Source organism: Pavona decussata, unplaced genomic scaffold (assembly GCF_977016875.1).
Source record: "Pavona decussata unplaced genomic scaffold, jaPavDecu1.1 SCAFFOLD_156, whole genome shotgun sequence".
Lineage (NCBI taxonomy): Eukaryota > Metazoa > Cnidaria > Anthozoa > Scleractinia > Agariciidae > Pavona > Pavona decussata.
In genome coordinates, this window is record NW_028145568.1 from 4,837,501 (window position 1) to 4,852,725 (window position 15,225).

Genomic DNA, 15,225 nt, shown 5'->3' on the forward strand with positions numbered 1-15,225 from the left:
GTTTTTACAGTTTTAGCACTTGTAACTCTATCAGTGTGTGAATCTGTTTCGCTTGAGAGTCGGCAGCAGCGTATAACAGTTTGTTGCCAAACCTGACGGCGAGAAAAAGCAAACAGTCAGCCCCTCGTAATCCTGTGACTCGAACTTTACATGAATGAAGCTGTATAGTATTATATCAATCTCATTTCCCCACACGTCCTCTTCTTGTTTCAGTTGAGTGATTTGCAATCCAGAGTAGCTCTGGTGAAATTGGAGGATAAAACCAGGTGTGTAGTTCAGAAACTTTACAATTATACTGGAAACGTCCAGGAGGCGGGACTGCTAGAGATAGCCAACGTGGCACGCCCTTAACAGAAAAGGTTGACTTTCAACTTTCATAACATGATAGACTGATACCTGAGGAATATTTTGCAGAGGTGATGTACTACCAAAATAAGGGGTTAGGGATCGGCTGTGCGACTATTTCTGTTGGAGGTTGAGGGGGGGGGGGGGGGGTGGGGGTCCATAATAAAGTGTGTTATGAAACGGATTGGGCTACTTTGAGTGGGTAACTGATCAATTCTCGAGATGCATCTATCCATTACTAATCAAATTTGAACACAGTGTTTATGTTAAAGGTGGCATTAAATCACTGTTTATTTATCAGCTGTGCGTTGCCATGGCAAGTAGTAGTAAGGTAGTATCAAGACAGGAACGAGTTCTTTAAAAAAAAAAGAAACAGTCACAGGTTATAAATGGTTATGCAATTTGTTAAACGCATGTTTTGTAATGTTTGGCTCTTTTCACAAATTAGAGGTCAAATTGCAAACATGTATGACAGTGGCTATCATACTACTACAAAAAGCTTTCATCTTTTCTTTTGGGAAACGGTATGTTCTAGGTTCTCTGCAGTGGTTAAATCCGTTGTGAGCAGGAAGGAAACAAATGCGTTTTACTTGTCAGATCTACCGACTTTTCTCCTAGTCGGCCAGCCAACCAGTGGACCCACTAAAACGCTCACTTAACTGTCCAGCCCGTCAGCTCGTAAATGATCCCTTGAGTAGTTATAAGTTTTGGGCAACAGCCGGCGGTCTTCGAAATGCTCGGAAATAGATCAGATCCCACCCCATCCACCCGACCCATGGGTGATTGAATGATCCATTTCAGTAGCTTCGACAACAACTTAAGTTTCAGATGGAAGAGTCCAATCTACACTCTGTTCGATTTGTTAGCTATCCATCTCTCAAAATAAAGTGCATTACTTGTTTGCTTGTGTGGTTATTGAGCTGAGCTGATTTACTGTCCTGTGGTTTTCACCTCAAGACAAACCCCGCAGTGTTTGCGCTAATGGTGCAACATTATGCGCAGTGAGAATGCGCGGTGTAATCTCAACAGAATCTCAGATAGCAGGTCTGATTTAGCAGCGTAATGTTCTTTACTGAAGCAACAAATTAACTATTCCAGGTTTGTTCCAAAGGGGCTAAAAGGTCAACTATTCAAACGACTTCAAGAGAAAGAAGTAAGTTTTGAATCTCTATGATTTTAACTTTTTGTTCTGAGGTAATTCTTGAGCAATTCTTAGGAGAGATTAAACAAGGAGAATGACGTATAATTATAGAGCTTTTACCGTTCATTCTTCTGCTTGCGTTGAATGTGTTTTGAAGGGAAAATGTGATAAACATAAAACCCTCCTTGCTTGTATGACTCCTGAATTTGGCCTGGCTGGTGATGTAACTTAGATCAATTTTAGAGACGATTGTCATTGCAGTGTTTTTTGCGGCAAAATTTTACAGGCTTTTAACGTCTTTTAAAAAAGCTTCCAGCATATTGGGAAGTAAAATGTTACACGGTAGGACGATTTCTCACACATCAATTTTTCGTTCAAGTCAAAGAAAACTTATTTCAACGGCGTAAAAGAGACGCTTAGAAAATTTCTTGCTTGTTTAAGCTTGGGGTTCAGAGCTACATTAAAAAACAAAACAATAACAAAAACAAAAACAAGTTAGAAGAAAAAAAAAATTGTATCATTTTAGGACATTCACAGCTTTAGTGCTGCGCTGTTGAAATTTGCAAGATTTCAAACTTAATATATTGAGCCCTGAAATAAACGGCTTATGTTATGCCTCGGTTTCCTGTCAGCGAACCCCAAGAAGGCCATTGCGCTTGACGATGTAGGTTTTAATGTTAGTTTTGGTTCTAGGTGGTTAAAGAAGCATTACTGAGTAAACGTGAGAAACTCAAGATGAGGATAATTTACATTAAGTTTTCCCTGGCTGTACACCGTGAGGTTGAGGTAAGCAAATTGCTTGTGCGCTTGAACTCGAAGTAATTTCAGGCAAGGTAGTGTAGCGTTCAGCGGCTCACAGTTTGTAGTCGTTGAATATCCCCATTGCCGCGAACTAAATGCGTTAATTCCTACGACCAGCTCCCAGATAACCTCTTAGTTCAGTTGGTTAGAACGCTGCTGATCTACTCCAGAGGTCGTGGGTTTAAGGTGGCCGAACACAATTTGCGCGCGTTTTACAGGTTCTGTTACTGATGCAATTAAGCGCGCGCTAGGGTTGTGGTACGCAAATACGGCGGTCGATAAAGTGATCCCTCAATTTCACATGAAATGGATAATAAAGTTAAGTTTTGATCCTAAATAACTAAGTTCTCGTTTCTGGACTCTTTTTCTTTTCTTTCCGGGCAAAAAAAAGCATTCACCAAGACCTTTTGCATGCTTTTCATCTTTGCCATGAAACCTTATTAAAGCCACGCATGCGCATTTGACCAAAATATTGCGACTGGTTGTTTTCGTGGAAATGAACTGTTTTCTAAGGAACCGCTCATTAGAATTTCGTGAAATTTGGCATGAAAATAGTTCCCTAAAAGCGTAACTCGCCTACAAGGAGAAACCTACATCTAACAGAGGGTATCTTCACAAAACATTAAAATATAAAATCAATATTTACAGGAGATCTCTCTGTTAAAATTACATGAAAATAGTGCAACTGTGTCAGTGTTTTGTGAGTTTTTCTGGATACAAAAAATGGAAAAAATCTAATGAGTACATTTTCTAAAAATAAAGGAAACCTACTATTTATGGATGTTTAATAGTTCGCTGCGTTGCCATGGAAACGGTACTTAGCTCAACAAGAAGTACGAAAATACATTCTTTCTTAGTTAGTCTTACACCATACCAATTTTGGGCGTCTAGAAATACATAGTTTCTAAATAACGTCTTCTAACACCTGTACACTAAAAAAACTGTATTCGGCCACCTTAAATCCTGCCGAGGTCAAAGATTTTTCTTTGACCTCGGCAGCATGAGGGAGGGGACCATTTAAGACTCGTTATGGTTCTTTACATTTTACATTTTACCCAGCCAACGAGGGATGATTGGGAAGATATTCGGTATTAAATATAAACTACCCAGTGTAGTCTTGTAGAGGAAAAGGATAACGTACGGTTTCTCCCACTCTCTGAATTAAATATGATCATCCAAGTTAACAAGAATTGTAGCTATAGGCCTTTTTTTTCCGACGCGCTACCCCCACGTCGAGTCACCTTTCACCCTAGGCTACTTAAATGATTTCCTTCCTCTTTTTGCTTCCATGAACAGCTTAAGTGACGGTTGTGCAACTTAGTCTTTTGCGTTGTGCCGCCCACCCCTCCCCCTTTACAAATGTTAATAACAACCAAAAGTCAGACCAACAGATTGAAGTCTCAGATATTACAGGGCTATGTCAACCTAACCTGCGCGCTCAAAAAAAAAAAAAAAAAAAAACCAGGAAACTTCTGTGCGCAGGCTTCATTGACCTGCATTTAAACAGGGACTGATGTTGTTGGTATTTGACCAGCACTTTGTAGTTCCTATTTGGCTTAAATGGATGTTTAAAGGCTTGTATTGGTGTCTCTCCAATTTAAAACAGCTCTTAACTTTGTCAATTGTTAGGCAGATCGAAAGAAGACTGAAGCTTACAGAGGAGCATTTGGTAACTTTAGTCTAGCATTCAAGCAAACCAGAGAAACCATGGAGAAGGCAGGTACGCTGAACATCCTAACAGTATGAGACTTATCACGCAAATTTGATGTCATTTCAAAAACCCAAAATGTTTGTCTGTCAACAGAAACAATAAACTGAACAAAACCAAAACAAAGACATCATAATCATAATAAAAATTGCCTAGTTTTGTTATAAATTATCCCCCCAGTGCGATAAAACTTTCCACTAGTGCCTATGGCCAGATATAGAGTAGGTCGGAATGGATTGAAACTTGAAAAAAATGTTTTCGCTAGCGTTTTTCAAGTGCTCGCATTTTTCAGTGTTTCCTAAATGCGCTAAAGCAGATCACGAGATATTCCTTTCAAGAATTGAATTGATTTCTCTCCTTTCGTTGTTGTAGAATTCTTTTCTAGCTGAAGTGAAGGTGTTATTTCACCATTTTTAACAAAAGTGATCAAAATCCCCTTTAAGCCTCTTTTTGTTACTGCGCATACGTTCTGCGCAACTTGGAATGGTCCAAGAATCGCAGGTTTCTTAAGGACAGTACCTACTGGGGCAGAGGTGTTTTTTGCACAGTTCATGACTATACTGGAAATGCAGATGGTAGCAAGGGCTATTGAGATATCTAAAGAAAACTGGGGATAACCACGCATTTTTTCAGAGATAAATTTAAAAGCTTTAATATGGAGAAAATAGATATACATTGTTTTGTATTTTAAGGCTTTTTCATGATTATTGTTGGTTAATTATCTCTGAAAAATTGTATAATTATCCTAATTTTCTTTTTCGATTCCAAAGGCCCTTGCTAAGATCTGTTTCCGCTTAGTCTTACTTGTAGACTGTGGAGAACCTTGTTTACACATTGTTCAAATTGCGTCATATGTCATATAACGCAATTTTGAACGATGTTTTTTTTCCTATTTTCGGAAGAAATGAACCCAATCGCCAGAAAGATCGCATAAAAATTAGTACGTTTACCAAGTTTGGTTATGTTTCATTGCGTGGTAACCAGGCCGTCAAAGGTCGCCCAAATTCCATACAAAAGTCTAATTCTAAAACGGCTCCCGAAATCTATACAAAGTCTCTAATTTTTGCTATTTTTGAAAACCTTTTACATGGTTTCAATCTAACGACAGAGCCTCAAACGTGGTAAACTGACTGATTTTTATGTCATCTTTCTTGTGATGCACTCCAATTTCTGAGTAAGAACGGTGCCTACTAATATCAAAGTATTTTTGTTCGGTTTATGACTATGCGGGAAAAGCAGATCTTAGGAAGGCCTATTGGAATCCAAAACGAAAATTGGGGGTGACCACGGGATTTTTTCCTAAATTGAAGCTTAATTATCTCTGAAAAATGCATGGTTATCCCCAATTTTCTTTCGAGATACCAAAAGCGCTTGATAAGTTCTGCTTTCTCCGCATAGTTTTAAACCGCGCAAAAATATTCCTGCATTAGCAGGCACCACCCATAGGAAACCCGAGTATCTCGAGATGCGCAGAACGTATGCACAGTAACAATACTATCACCGTCCTTAAATGAAAATTTAAAGACACGTTCACAGTCTCTATTTGAACTCCGGAACGGGCAATTGGGACATAATATGTAGTATTCTATGAAGGATAGCATGACGAGTCACGACCTTTTTGCGCCCGCAGATGAGATGTGCCAAGAGCCCGAAGAGGAGCCAGCTCCCAGCGGAGGTAGCCAAACAACATTCCGCATCTTAGGAGAAGAAGATGTACGTTAAGTTCTTCTTGTGTTCAAGTTGAGAATGGCTGTGTGCTATAGACCTTTGTCACGCGGGACTATGTTGAGTCTCAGGAGAATAAAAAGCTTTGTTTTCGCACGGCAAGCCTCGCCCAGACGCGAATTCAGTGCGAGGCTTGCTGTGAAAGAACAAATCTTTTTATTCTCCTGAGGCCGCCGATAGACAAAGGTCTATTGTGTAAGGGCTGGATTACACAATGGACGATGAGAATCGAAAGTAGTCTCCGACACTGAGCTGTAAGGAGCCATGCTTTTTGGTGAAAATCATGAAACGCGGATGTGAGCAAAATTCGTAAGCTTTACGGAATTGGATTCAGGAGAATCAGGAGATCTCCTCTTCCCTTCGATTCCAGTTCTTCTTTCCTCGCTTGGGATCTAGTAAAACCAAGCTTAACAGAGACCTGACCCAAGCAGAAGAATAAGCCAATCACAACGCTCGTTCTCAGTTCTTTGTTTACAGGTGATCTTACTAATGGATCGCCGAATTTTGCTTTTCAATATCAGTTGGGGCCAATTATCGTTTTAATTAACCTTCATAATTGTTTTTATTGTTTTCAATTTCCATGGAAGGATCCAATCAAAGACAGAGAGGCTGAGTTTATACTCGAGTACATCGAAAACTTCTTTGAGGTTTGTTCTCAAGTTATCGTTTTGTTTCAAAGGCATCTGATTAAAAACAAGCTGCACCACAGGAAATTACGGCTAAAGGACGGTGCCTACTAATACCGAAGTATTTTTGCACAGTTTATGACTATGAGGAAAAAAACAGATCTTAGTATGGGCTATTGGAATCTAAAAAGAAAATTGGGGGTAACCTCGCACTTTTTATTGTTAATTAAGGAACAATTATTCTAAAAAAGCCGTAAAATACAAAGCAGTGTATGGCGTTTTTTTTTTCTTTCAAATTGAAGCTTTATTATCTCTATAAAATGTGTGGTTACGCCAAATTTTCATTTTGGATACCAAGAGCACTTGCTGAGTTATGTTTTCTCCGCATAGTTTTAAACCGCGCAAAAATATCCCTGTATTAGTAGGCACCACCCATAGGAAAGCCGAGTATCTCAAGATGCGCAGAACGTATGCGCAATAGGAAAAGTAGGCACCATCCTCAATAGCTGTCATTTGAATAGGCCATTTCCGAGTTGCCGTGAACCTCACTATAAAAGCGAGGCTAAGTGCAAAACTTTTCATATGAAAATTAGTTATATTTGCATATGAATGAAAACTAATTTTCATAACAAAAACTTTGTACTTAGCCTCGCTTTCATAATGAGGTTCAAAGCAACTCGGAAATGGTCCATTGTTGCACATTGGGATTTATTCCGCAAACTTAAAATTAGGCAACACATCACCTGGTAGAAGTCCTGACACTGGGAGTGAGGAGGTTGCAATTCATTAATACCATTAAGAGTGAAATTAAAATAGCCAGTGTCTTGGTGGGATTTTCTGCCTTCGCTTTTTGACCGCGCGAAAACCTTCTCTCCCCTCTCCCTCCTCCCATTTGTGGCTCCCTTTTCAACTTTCGCGCGCTCAAAAAGTAGAAAAACGCTGAAAGCCTTATGGAAACACCTGGTACACAGGCTAGAGTAAAAAGTATTGACCATAACTACGTTGGCGTAGTAGTTAGCGCGTCGGACTCTGTCTGCGGAAGAACTGAGGGGTCTGCGTTGTTTTTCGGGCCGCATTTTGTCTCTCTATCAAGATGTGCAGTTGGGTATCAACAACTTAAGAAGTTGCGAAAAGAAAGTCTGAAAAGGGATTCGAACCCATGACTTTCGACTGAATGTCGTTCAATCAAAACCAAAGTAATTACTCTGGCCAATCACAACAGACGCAAACAGCGCAATGAGCCAATCAGGATTCGAGGAAAATACATGTATAATCTGCGTCAAGCGCGGGAAAACGTACTGTGAGTAAGTCAAGTTAATTTTAGTTTTACATTTTATTGGTTGAGATAGTGTTGGAGTTTTGCTAACCAATCTCAGAGCCAGAGAAGCAGAACGAAAAGCAAACACGAATTACTTCCGACAGTCAACTGAAAACAACTCTAAATAAACTTGCTTACTTACTCCGGGTTTCTCTTATTCCGATAAGTCCCCTTCTAATTCGACCTGGCTATAGAGGACATACATGGAAAACCTCTCGTGGTTGATACAGTCTTTCTTTCCAATTATCACTAATTTGTTTTCATTTTAGTTGTTCGAGGGTGGAAAAGTTGAAGAAGCTGCGTTGCTTGCTGCTTATTCCCCAAAGGTACGAAAACCTACAGGTCGTACATTCTTGGTTGTTTAGTGGTTAATAAGGGAGCTGAAATTGAGATTTCAAAAGTTTTAGTATACGTAAGTATATCTTAACTTGCGAGAATCTTGCCAAGCTGCTCAAACTCTAAAATGAACTCTTATCAACCCTGATTTTTCATTGATGGATGAGAGAATTAATTCTGTAGTGTATGTTTTAAAAGTGGTAAAGTAGGCCCATTAAAAGTTCTACTGAGCGTTAGCCCTAGTAGGGAAATGGGAGACCGCACGAGGGACAGAAAAAATCTCCGACTTCAGCGGGAGTCGAACCTACGACCTCCAGATTTGATCGTCCGTTGCTATACCGACTGAACTACGAGGGCAGACGGGAGCAAGTCGTTCAAGGGGTGATAATGGTGGTAATTGTGGCAAATGTGAATATGAAGGATACAAATAAATGTTGTGCCGCTAGCACTATGGACACAAATGATGGATCAGAAAATTAACTCTGTAGTGTAAGTTAAAGTGCTAAGTGAACCAATGAAATTCTACTGAACGTTAGCCCTAGTAGGGAAATGAGAGCCCTTCAAGTGCACAACTGAATCAAACTGAATCCGTCGTTGGCCTTTTCGTTTTGAATAATATATTATATGTTGTTTATACATGTATCATGCAGCTTGAGTAGCATATAGAGTGTGCTTGTTTGTTATTGTACCATCATTTTTCTCTTCTTGTTTTAAGGGAGTTTTAAGGACGATTGAAACTCTCGAGAAGTTTAAAGAGTATGATGCAACTCATAGCGGCAGGTAATATACAAAAGCCACTGCAAACAAACATATTTAGTAAGATTAGTAATTTGACGTATTTTGAACAAAATCCTATCATTGCTTTTATTTCAGAAGAATTTCCTTAAGTTAACCCATCATACATACAACTGTCTCATGCACGCCCTGTGTATCTTTTTCTTGACTTGCGCGTGTGCTGCCAGCATCGCAAAGCATCCTTCAATATCATCCAACATGGTGACCAAACAAGCCCAACATGTTGTTTGAAGCAAATTTTCATCCAGCAATGTTAAGTAACTTTGATTGATACCGATGTTTGATTTGCTTGGCTATCGCGTAAAACATCGCTACACTTGTTTTACAGCTATTTTGATATTATACAGTGTAAACCCATGGTATAATTTACTCTTAGGATGGATTTCAGATAGCTATTACTATTGGAGGTAGCGTGGCCTAGTGGTTGGGGCGCCGGACTTGTAACCCGGAGGTCCCGGGTTCAAGTTAAATACTGCGACACTAAAAAAAGTCATTTATTTGTTTAACCAAAAAGAGTTGTATTCAACAGTGTTGAACAGTCCTTTTGAGTCAAAGTGATATCTATCTTTTTTTTTAATTTAGTTCTCTACTCCATTTTACAAGTAGGTTAAACTTAAATAAATAACAGTACATGGAGAGGCACTTCTAGTTTAACTAATGTTGAGCCCATTCAACATAGAATGATACTTGCGATAAAGAAAGGAATAATTAACTAGTTAATAAATACAAATATTGATTAATCCTAGGCAACATAGTATCGTTTGAGTGCATTTTGAAACAACTTTGTAGTAGGTTTGTTCCGAATTGCATGTGGAATATTGTTTCAGAAAAATCTTCCATTAACAGTAGGGCAAAATCTCCTTAGATTTGTTCGAAAAGATTCCATACTGATAGCTACTTGATTAGATGATGCACTGCGGGTATTCTGGCCATGTTGCTCAGAGATTAAGGTCAAGGGATATCAAGGAATTTTATCATTATGTAGATAGTCGTAAAAAAAGCAAGCAGGTATAAAGTTTAATGGTTAACTTAAAGGGACTATATCACTCAAAGCGCATGCGCCCGTTGATGAGAAGCACTCTGAAATTGTTGGCCCAACTTTGTCATTGACCGTCGGAGAGTTCAGAAAGCTGTTTTCACAAGTTTGAATCGCGTTCATCTTCGGAAAGTTAGCTGAAGATTTTATTTACCAACGTTGTTTAGTAACTACAGAAGACAGTATCTCTTTGTTGCGATAGTTTTGAAAGATTTTTGTAAAGGCGGAAAAGCAAAAATCCTGCGACAAGTTGTTTGCAAACTAGTCTCAACCGGACTCTACTGCGCATGTGCCCCAGCTGACATTTGTGTGGTTGATTTACAGTTCTGTGGTTGTGGCTTACTGGGAAGCTCTCCTGGCGACTGTTTCTACAGGATGCGAAAAACCGTCAGAGTGGGAGGCAATGGAGTGCATCAAATGCGTCCTGGAAAAAGGTTTTCTCGCTAATCTAAATGTTTTCTGTCTTATATTCATGTGTGTTTCAGTTATGGCATGCTCTCTGGAGTAGCGCCATTTTTCTCGCTATCATTGCTTGTAGTAACAGAATTATACATGAAAACTGATGGTTGAACTCAAAATTTATACCCTTGTAATAATAAATGTTCTCTGGGCAAGAACCTCCTGACTGAAAGGTGTTGAAAATTTTCGTTCAAAATCTTGCCTTTTACACCAAGACTTTAACACTTTCTCGTCAATATTTTACCTTCATTTGGTTTATTTAATTGAGAGACGCACCAAAACCTTTTTTTCAAAAATGTCTAGAAATTTCACTCAGGAAAATGAATTTTCGGGGGGCTTTTTGTTCGTAATTAAGTTGCGTTCATAACCCAGATGTTCTTTTATCCAAAAATCAAAAATGTATTGCTAAAAAGCCAGTAACCTAAATAACGGAAATTTAGGTCCTTTAAAAATCGTGAAATGCCGGTAATTTTGCTTGTAAAACGCTGGTAGTCTTCGTTGATAACCGTTCTGTTCGTTTGCTTTTGACAGGAAGGGTAGATCTTCTCACTCACTGGATAGCACAGGACCAGGTAAAATATTACACATAATGGAAATGATTTTTTACACTGTTTAATGCAAGGGTCTACACAGAAGAAAACGAGCTCTTTAGACAAGTGGAACTTTATGCAGTTAGTCACCAGCAAGTGGCTTCTCTTCTCCGACGGTTGTTCCTCATTTTAGTACCATGTTCCCTTTTCCTATTAATCCCGGACCATTTATAGTCTCTGGGCATGATTTTAAATTTTACCAATGCTTGAATGATTTGAATTCAGGCCGGGCACTCCCTCCCCCCCCCCCCCCCCCACCCCACCATTCATCCCACTCCTCTCTCTCCCGTCAAGGATGTTCTTTGCACTTGCCATCTTTTATTTGAACATCCGGGGTGCTTACCATTTACGCAAATCACCCGTATGGAAATTTTAGGCATCGATACGAAATGATTTACCTTGTCTTAACAGAAGATGGATAACATGGAAAATGTATGAACATCAGCTGTATATCCCAAAAGGAGTAATAAAAATGCATCACTTTGATCAGAAGCCCATAATTTCAGAAGTACTTCAAATGGAATGATGCGTACCATTTGATTTTCCAACTGGAATTTCCGGGTTTTCCATGTAAATGGTAAGCATCCCCGGTTTTACACTTACAATCCCAGTGTACAAACTGGAAAGATGTTAAGTCATCTAATAATTCCATAAACATCTTTATAGTGTGCAGTTATTGTACTTAGGACAAAAATGCCACCATTTAGTTGCAGAGGGTTTCATCAATCTCTTTTTCCTTTTCTTTTATTCAGTTGACTCTCTCGGAAAAGGCTGGAAGACTCATTAGCGATGCTTGCCGCTGTCTTGACAGGTAAGAATAAGCTTATACATCAACGACAGTGCCAGAAATAAATTTCAGTTTGGTGAATTTACATCTCTAGTCCGCGACAAATTATTATTAGAAAAATACATCGCGATTAAATCAGGCGAACAAGATAGATGTATATAAAAAAGTGGGATTTCTTACAAATTATTTAGTTCTTTTCGCGATGCCATGTATTTTTCTTTCCGTATTTTACAAAGTAACGTAAAGCAAGGATGATACACTTGTAAAGCAATTTTAAGTAACTTGTTATAGAATTTAGTTGTCTTCCCTGAGTTAGTGTCGAATTTGTAATCAAAGCGTTTTGTGACTTTTTGCTGTAAGTCATTAGTTTTATAGAATTTTGTTTATGTTGTAAGTGGTATTGTAAAAATAAGGTTTTTTAAGTATTGTTACTATTATTAGTAAACGTTGTATTGTTAGTATTATTAGTACCGGGAGTACTATTGGTTCTGTTATTAGGGAGCTTAAGCAACGACGACGGCAACGGCAACGAAAGCGTCACCCGAAAATATATCTTTATTTCATTTGTGCTACTTCGCGGTTATTTCAACTCGCTCAACTTTTTCAAAAATGGTGAACTATGCAGAAACCAAAATGGTAGGAGTGGCGTGCAAGTTAAGAAAGAAAATGAAAAATTCACCGTCGTACGTTCACGTTCTCCACAAAACCTTAAATGTGGTCATTTCACGTTGTTGTTTTGCAGAGGACAGCGAAAAAAAAGTACCAAAATGTAAAACGCACGTGCAGAGCGATTGTTTTTGCTCATGAAACCTATTGCTTTGCGGCGTTGTCGTTGCCGTCGCCGTCGTCATTGCTTAAGCTCCCTATTTATTGTTATTAGTGTTGTAAGTATTGTTCAGTAGTATAATTAGTAGCATCGTAAGTGGTCAAATATTGTTAGTATTGCTTAATAATAAGCTTGGACTCAAATTTAACTTCCTTGTTGACATTTCCTTTTTTCGGCCCAGTAACCCAAATGGTTGTCAGTTTCGTTAATGTTTGAAGTGACGGAAATGTTGACCCTTTGGGCGTCCCAACAAACTGTTTGACGGTTAGAAGATTGTATAAGTTAATGAAGTATACGTACAAGGCATCAAACGAGGGTGACGAGAATATTCGCGCTTTCGGAGCTGCATGCCTCTTCCCGTCAGCTTTTCAGCGAAAAAAGCTATTGTCTATTGTCATCAGCATACAGCCAAAATTTGTGACTACCGTTTCAGTTTAGCATGTATCGACATGGGCTATTTTAATCAAATAACCGAACACTGTATCTATCCTCCATTGGAGTCTACCTTGATGTTGCAACAAAAAAAAAACATATTCCTTGTTCGAAAAAATTCAACGTATTTAATTATTTGGAAGAAAGCCTAGTAGAAAGGAAAGATAACTCTTTTTCATTAATTAATTTAAAAATCCATTAGCAGCATGTGGAGTATTGAATGGTCAGATGTTGGGATTTATCCACAGACTCAAATGCTAAGACCACCATTAGTCGATAAATAAACTGCACCATAGACCAGCTTGGTAAGTAACTGTATTTTTACACGATTTTTATTCACTGAAACGATAAAAGCCTTCTCCGTCCACACTTCTGTCGGTTTCTGTTGACGATTACTCGAATATCATAGATTAGCATAAACTTTACGGTTCACAACTAGCGGGTTTGAGTATCTCTGACTTATCTTAGAAGATTCGTGAATGTTCTTTTTTTAGTTCGTTTTCAGTGTAATCAATATCTCATTAATCTAAAATTAAATACCCGGCTTCCTTGTGTGTGAAACACTTGCTATGCTTTCGATTCCCTGATTCAGTTTCGTAGCACAAATGTTACTTATCTGTAATTTTGTTAAATAAATTTCGGTGGACTTTTTTACCTTAGCAAAACTATTTCCTTATTTGCGAAGTTTTATTTAAGATGCGTCAGATTTTCAAAACCGTCAAGGTTTCCTAAGTCAAAGGTCGCATGTGTCTGCCGAGATAATAGGTGGATTTACACTCGGCACTTCAAATGCACTTGAAGGGTATTTGAATGTGATCGGGTGTCGTTTCACTTGGCTGATCACACTTAGTTGCCCAGGAAACGCCGCAACTTCAAAGAACCGAAGTGCAGTCTCAAGTGAGGCTGAAACCTTCCTTACCAGCGCACTCATCCAGTCATAACACGGCAAGCCAATTACTTGATTGTCAATCATCCCTCACCCAAAATATCCTAATGGCGAGATTTGGCGGCCAGGGCTTCCGGGTTTGAGAGATTTATTTTTTCACAATACGTAGCCCGAGCATGGCGTTCTTTATAGCTATAAATTCCCGGAAGGATGAGGACAACTCCGTTCACTACAATTTGATGTAAGGTTGTCTTAAATATTCATAACTCTAAAACAAAGCATGCGCTCCGCCATGAAGACACCAATAACAAGATTTTCCTTTCGTTGAACTCAAACGACAGTTTAGAGTGCAACGCCTTCTTTTCGTTTTGAGAGAAATACTCGTTCGCTGACAGCATGTTCTGTTTGTTTGTGCATCTTCTGTTTGAAATAGCAGTCTACAAAACAAAGTGAAAGTATTGAAGAAGTTTTAACGTAAAAGCGGCCAAGACTGAGGGGAAACTATATCGCGCATGCACAACTTAGTGGCAGTACGAAGGACATGGTTTTTGAAATCTGAAATAGAGGGTACTTCTGGAACACTTTGGCCTGAAATAGTACGATTTTTCTTCTGGCATGAAATAGAAAAGTCGTTTTCCCGCGTTGGCCGTAAGTGAAAAAAGGGTGTGGCAAGTTATAGAATTAAGAGTTAGGTTTAGGGGCAAGTGGAAATTCCTATATTCCCCACCCGCCTCCTTTACTGTTTTAGAAGGAAGCCTCTGGATATTTAAACAGTCCACATCAAGGACAAAGTGTTTACTTTAATTCCCTCTTTATAGCAGGTCGCATTTCTATAATACTCTTAACTCAGAAAGTCTGTACCACTCTGTGCAAGAAATAACTCTCAAATTTGGGAATTTTCCTAGATATCACAAACGTTTTGATCGATATTTTGATTCTAAACATTCCACTGTTGCAAGTGCTTGGAGGCTTCATAGTTGTCGTTATCGAGTTGACCTTTTAAACGCAATGAACTGTCATTTTCGACTGCCGTGTATCACTGGAGAAATCTTTGAGTTCAGCCTGTTGTTCTCACTTTTTGTTCCACTTTTTTTCCCACTAATTTGACCAAGGGTACTTGTATGATCTTTTAATAATTCGTGAATTTACATGAAAATGCTAAATTCGCTAAATTAAATGATCCGGCGCTATGAAGAAGCATTAACCCTTATGTTTTGTATCTCATTTTGTGGTTCAATAAAAAATGAGTAGTGGCTTGTTGTTCTAAAACTCAATAATTCATAAAGAGAAAACAAAGGAAATCACTACCGTGGTGTACTTTTGCCGTGAATTTCTCCAAGAATTATTAGTAGTTTTGAGAAGCTATATCAAACACTCGAAAGAGTGTCTCATCCGATTTCCAAACACCTCGCAC

General features: G+C 38.8%; 1 protein-coding gene across 1 annotated transcript in view; it reads left to right on the plus strand.

Moving 5' to 3' along the window:
* Window positions 1-15,225, plus strand: part of LOC146465459 (clathrin heavy chain linker domain-containing protein 1-like) — a 60,766-nt gene that overhangs the window by 15,751 nt on the left and 29,790 nt on the right. The window contains exons 8-18 of the mRNA XM_085128737.1: window positions 214-266; window positions 1,444-1,498; window positions 2,180-2,272; window positions 3,917-4,007; window positions 5,626-5,708; window positions 6,308-6,367; window positions 7,934-7,990; window positions 8,716-8,780; window positions 10,156-10,265; window positions 10,822-10,862; window positions 11,633-11,691. Coding sequence (XP_084984863.1) covers window positions 214-266; window positions 1,444-1,498; window positions 2,180-2,272; window positions 3,917-4,007; window positions 5,626-5,708; window positions 6,308-6,367; window positions 7,934-7,990; window positions 8,716-8,780; window positions 10,156-10,265; window positions 10,822-10,862; window positions 11,633-11,691 — 767 coding nt within the window. The remainder of the gene's footprint in view (window positions 1-213; window positions 267-1,443; window positions 1,499-2,179; window positions 2,273-3,916; window positions 4,008-5,625; window positions 5,709-6,307; window positions 6,368-7,933; window positions 7,991-8,715; window positions 8,781-10,155; window positions 10,266-10,821; window positions 10,863-11,632; window positions 11,692-15,225) is intronic.